Here is a 6,134-nt window from a genome sequence, read left to right on the forward strand (position 1 = left end):
AGAAAGGACTTGTGTCGCTAAAGTTTCGTCGTAACAAATTTACGGAAAATTAACTAACGACTGGAGGCGTAACAATATACTTACCCTCCTAGATACATGCTCACCCTCTCAGCCGGAGGGGGGGGCGTTATAATGTGACGGTCAATCCCACAATTCGTTGATAAAAAAGCAGCCCAAGAGTTGGCTGTTGGTGATGATGACTAGCTGCCTTCCCTCTAGTCTTACACTGCTAAATTAGGGACGGCTATCGCAGATAGCCCTCGTGTAGCTTTGCGCAAAATCCATAACTAACACATAAACTGTCCTAGATGGTCACAAACACAACTGGTGAACCACCACAATTTGTACAGCCATTCTTGCGTCAAATCATTTACCATAGTCGGTGTCAAAGAATACCAAATACAGGCAAAATCCATTGAAACAAGGACTTCTCCACTCAAGTTGAAACCAATCTGATACATATTTTATGTTCTATAAAAACACAACTCCCTCAATGCACATGTAGAAGTCTTTTTTTTTAATTGTGTGTACAGGCTACATAAACCTTGCACTTACATGAAAGTTCAGGTGGCTTCTTAACGTTCACCACCAAAATTCCCACTTCAGTGCTCAGAAAGCAGGATCACATCTTTTCAGACGTATTCTACGTGTTATATCATCAGCTGTATTATTGAACATTGCACAGTCTCCTCCAGAGAAATACCACTATTACTCAGCTAGATAGTGTAAAAATAACACGGTAGAAAAAACAAACCAAATCTCGTGGTTACAGTACCAAATTTTCTCCTTACTACATTATTCTGTGGTATTCTTTACAAATAAGCGTAATAATTATAATAGCTCTGACTCTGACAGAATTAAGAATTGCAGACTAAATATAATATAAGGAAGTAAAAAGTAATCTTAATTTACAATAGAAAAACTAAAGGTAAACGAGGGCAAAGGACAATACACAGCACTTCTGCTTTAGGCCAACTACTTTGACTCTAGACTCTGCTTCAGACAATAACTTGTCCCAGACTCTCAGAACTAAAGGACACATCACTGTATTGAAAACTGTAGCGTCATCCATCTCAATGCTCATGCGCTACTTAAGTGTCTATTAGTCATTTCAATAACAAATAACTTCCTCAAGTATCATCTGGCCCGCAGTGGAAAAAATCACCTTTTACTTTTACACATGGCGTTCTACTTACTAGCAGTCTTTCTTAGGAGGAAGTACACGTGACGTTAAAGGGGAATCACCCAAAACAATACATAACTAGAGCAAAATGAGTTTCGCCATATTCCTTGCCCGACGTTCTTTTGTCAAAACTTGTTGTTGTTGTTGAATTTTCATACAAAGCTACTCAAGGGTTATATGCGCTAGCTTATCTAATTTTGAAGTGGTAGATTAGAGGAAAAACACCCACCAACAACTCGTGGGCTACTCTGATCGAATTATGGGATTTGACCATCACTCTTATAGCACACCCCTAGCCTCAAAGTGCGCAATGCGATTGTTCGTAAATGGTAACGGGACGCGAACTTAGGATCCACAGTCAGACACGCTAACCATTGGGCTGCGTTCGTCCTTACATAACTAGAAATATGTAGGTATGAAAAATGTTGAAAACTCGTGGAGAACTCGATATTCTCACCTTATCGAGCTAAATAAAACAGTTAACACTAAAATTGCTTTCCATGCTACATGTTGAATAGCAGGATCTGACCGTCATTGTTATAGCACACCTATGGCACAGTGTGCAGAGCGTGTTTTAGCGGCGATAATATCACAAAACATGAATCCTTGTATTGAGCGTTAGGGTACACTAACAATTAGGTCACGCCCGGCTTCAGAAATACGTAAGTGATATTAAAACGTTTTCAAATAGTTGCTAAAACATCGTGATTTTCAATATAAAATCAACACTTAAAAACTTTAAGATCTTAAAGATATTTTATAGTGACATTTTATAGCAAAATCTCAGGGAAAAAAAATGGTTGTTTATGATTTTCAAAGATAATTCTGGTCTTATTTAAAACGATCAACTAATATCTTAAACAAAATATCATGCCGCAAATTTCGTGACATAATATTCCTTCCCAACATTTCAAAAGTAAAGTCCCCCACTGGATCAGCGGTAAGTTTAGGGAGTTACAACACTAAAATAATAGTTTCGATTCATCACAGTGGACAGAGCGCAGATTGCCCATTGTGTAGCTTTGCGCTAAAACAAAAACAAATAAACTACATAATTAGATTAATAAAAACAACAAAGAAGCAATAACTTCAGTTCTGTAGGTTGTTCATTATTGTAACTTAATAACATAAAAAATATTTTCCCATACTAAATAATTATTAATTTCAAAATGTTTTATTAACCCATTGACTGCTGATTCGCCGTATAGTGTACGGTCCGCCTCCGTATACGGCTTGGAAACATTTCGCTCGCATTTAGAACAGTCACAGTTAACGGGTTAATACTAACGAAAAATATAAAAAGTCTCCTGCTGATCAGCGGTAAGTGTAAAGACTTACAACGCTAACATACGAGGTTCGACTCTCCACGGGGTCAAGAGTGCAAGTAACCCAGTATCTATCTTTGTGTTAAAAATCAAGCAAACTAACAAATGCTAATAACCTACTGAAAATGGGATAAGGGTGATTAGCAAACGTTTATATGTCGGAACGCGATAAACTTATACAAAAAGCAGTAACATTTGACGACAGGAAAGAGGGGGAGGGAAGGAGGAAATCACATCTTACATATTTCCGGTTATTAGTTTCTGAGAAGCAACACGGATACATATCTCGTGGAAGCACATTGCTGTACGACTGTAAATGATATAACATCATTCAACAAGTCAGTTGGAGCCTGTACACTTCGTGTGGATCAAGAATTAGCTAAGAAGTGCAAGTTAATCACTTTATTTGATTATATATGTACACTTCGTGTTCCAAAGTCCGTTGAGTCTACAATTTAAGGTCGAGTGTGCTACAAATATAATTCACAGTTCTATAGGAAAGACTAAAAATATGTGGAGTTTACTAAAACTCACTTTGTTTGTTTTTATCAGTGGAATAGGAGGCTTTTCGATCGTACGTAAGTATATGATTATCGATATTAGAGTGTAAACCCTAAACAATTATCTCAAATTGTAGATCTCATTCATTTAGAATGTTTTGGATTGTAAGATGATTTGAAAGCTTTTTTAATGTGTGAATATTATTAAAAATCAAAAGTTTATTGCACTTGTAAGCTTGGCATCATTTTCTCTGTTAGTACACTATTAAACCAAGATTAAGAGAAAATTCCAGTTAAAATTATTAGTGATATTTTATATATCAACGATATTATAAAGGGGGGGGGAGTTGTTTCAGCGCAAAATTACACAATCGATTTCAAGTCATTCTTCCAAAAAATGTGATAGAAATTCAAACATAAAATAAACAACATTGCACACTACAGGGAATTGCTACATTGATAGCTAGAACATAGCAAAACCATTGTCGTAAAGTAATGCCTTCCACAGTTAATTTTTGTTTAAATCAGGTACCTGATCAACTGTTTTGTGATCTGAAATTATAATAAAAGTTTATGCACGATTTTGAGCTATTATATACTTTATGTTTTATTGTAATATACTAAATGTTTTACAGGTACTTAAGTTGTATACTGTTAAACTTTCATTATCTGCCCAAGCCTAATTTTCTTTGCTGTAAATACATATTTCATGACATGCCTTTTTTATAATTTTTTACTATGTATTAGTATTTTGAGCATGGCTTAGCTGCTGTAAAATTATGTATATATGTACTTAAACGTCTTTTGGGTGGTTTGGATACGCAAGATTTACAAAACTTGAGAAACATATTTTAATACTGTAAAATCGTTAAGCTCTGGGCTTTTATTTATATATATCATGAGGTAATTGACGATGGTTGTTTTTCTCAGTCACTAATAGAATGAACAAAGCACCGAGAATGGCAGTTTTGAGTTAGATATTAAACAATTATATATATATATATCTTAAAATAAAAGTACTGTATCATCTATAAATGACTTCAGTAATTAAAGAACTTAGTGATTCAGATAAATGTCAGAATAAGGACCAAAATACATTATTCGCTTAGATGACCTAAGAAGGTCGAAACGTTGTTCTTGTACTGTATTTTAATACCCATACCAGCCGTCTCTGCTATAAATTTTAATGGTTCTTTTTATTGTTATAAATGTTCATGTATTGTTTCTTTTCATTTTGCTATTATTTTGCATGCTTTTTTGCTCATTACTAGTTTTATGTACATTTTCTTTTCTTTATTGACTTGAGTGCACTCTTTCTAGTCATTTGTAAGTATTTATATTTGCTTGTGAATTGTGTTTTCTTTCAATTTCAGCGGTTTAATTAAAGTTGTAATTAAAGGACTCATTTTAATGTGTGTGTGTGTGCATATATTTAGTAATGGCTTATTCAATACTATTGATTTTAGAATGTTCCATATCATTGGTCTGTTTTCTTTGTTTGTTTGAAGTTAAGCACAAAGCTACACAATGGGCTACTTGTGCTCTGCCCACCACGGGTTTCGAAACCCGGTTTCTAGCGTTGTAAATTCGCAGACATACTGCTGTGCCACTGGAGGGCTCGTTGGTTTTTGTTAAAGGGTTTCTTTTGTATTCTTGTTTTGTTTTTCCTTGGCTTAATTAGGTTTTCCTTCAAAGAAGGATGCATTTTTGTAATTTCATTTGACATATGTCTTGCATCATTGTTAAGGGGTATTTTTACTTTGTAAAATGATAAATTGTATTGAATAAAAAGTGTTAAAGTAATTTTTGTTTATAATACATATTCTGTATTATTAACTGTCTTCCTATAAGAAAGATTCCTGAAAGGTTACCCATACAACGTGTATAACATGTGTTATTGTTTTATTAATCATGCAGATCAGGATGCCTTTCCATTCATATTGTTAATAAACCTAGTACGGCATGTTCGAGACATCTTTGAAGCTTGGGTTGCAGCAATTTGTTCAAGCCAAATTACCATACAACTTTCGCAGGTTTGTCGCCATCTTTTGTAGCTTCCAGTAATGTAGGGTCGGTAGACTCTGATGCTTTATTTTTGGCAGAGCCACTGGAGTTACTAATGCCTTTCAATGTTTTCAAGTCTCGCAAGAAAAATAAACAGCATTGTCGTTCGAAACAAGCGGCACTGTCTTTAGGAAAAAAGCCTAAAACAAGCGGCACTGCCTTTAGGAACGAGCCTAAAACAAGCGGCACTGTCTTTAGGAAAAAGCCTAAAACAAGCGGCACTGCCTTTAGGAACGAGCCTAAAATAAGCGGCATTGCCTTTAGAAACAAGCCTAAAACAAGCGGCATTGCCATTAGGAACGAGCCTGATACAAGCAGCATTGACTTACAAAACTACTCTCAGTTTTATGGCTTACCGTAAAAATGGCAATTTTTGGGCTCAATTGGAATATAGACTGTGTTAAGTGGGCCAGAAAGTTTACGATTGTGGATGTGTTTTTAACTAAAAAGGAGTGGGTATAGAACGATGTATAGGCTACTCACTGACCCAGTCAATCACCAAACCCACTCCGACAAACAGTTTACTGTGTGTTGAAGTCAGCTATCACACAAAGCCCAAATAAGCGACCTCAGAATAAAACAAGCTGAAAAAAACTGCAATCTGTGACTCTCAAAAAATTAAGCGTCTTTTTTAAACTAAGAAATTCAATTATACGTAGACTTGACAACACTGGTTTCTTTAATTCCAGCAACTTTATTGAAGTTACAATATCGTACCACACTGCCACGAAACAGCTTCAATTAGAGTCATATCTCTAACGCCCAAATGGTGCCCTATCGATTCGCTAGAAGTCCCCTTCACAATAAAAATATCCTCTCGCATGCTGTTCCTCTGCTGGAGTATACTTTACAATGTTGGGACATGTAGTTAAGTTTTTGTGGGAATTACGTATATGAGTCTTGAATTCTGTCAAACAGATGGTTCTATTTTATACTGGGTTGAATCACTGATTCAGTTATGTAACTATGACCTTCTATATCTTGAAATTGATAGAGAAAGATGTTCATTTACAAAGAAAGAATATTGTTGCGTCAGCGAGGTCACGTGACTAGTATCACGCC

At 35.5% G+C, this 6,134-nt stretch overlaps 1 protein-coding gene across 1 annotated transcript in view; it reads left to right on the forward strand.

Moving 5' to 3' along the window:
* Positions 1-2,487: 2,487 nt before the first annotated feature.
* The window catches only part of LOC106469924 (protein lev-9-like), a gene marked incomplete at its 3' end in the record, with an annotated part of 10,198 nt that continues 6,551 nt past the window's right edge, over positions 2,488-6,134 (forward strand). Inside the window, exon 1 of the mRNA XM_013930442.2 lies at positions 2,488-3,086. Within this exon, the coding sequence (XP_013785896.1) occupies positions 3,020-3,086 (67 nt within the window). The remainder of the gene's footprint in view (positions 3,087-6,134) is intronic.

This window comes from Limulus polyphemus, unplaced genomic scaffold (genome assembly GCF_000517525.1).
Source record: "Limulus polyphemus unplaced genomic scaffold, Limulus_polyphemus-2.1.2 Scaffold3725, whole genome shotgun sequence".
NCBI lineage: Eukaryota > Metazoa > Arthropoda > Merostomata > Xiphosura > Limulidae > Limulus > Limulus polyphemus.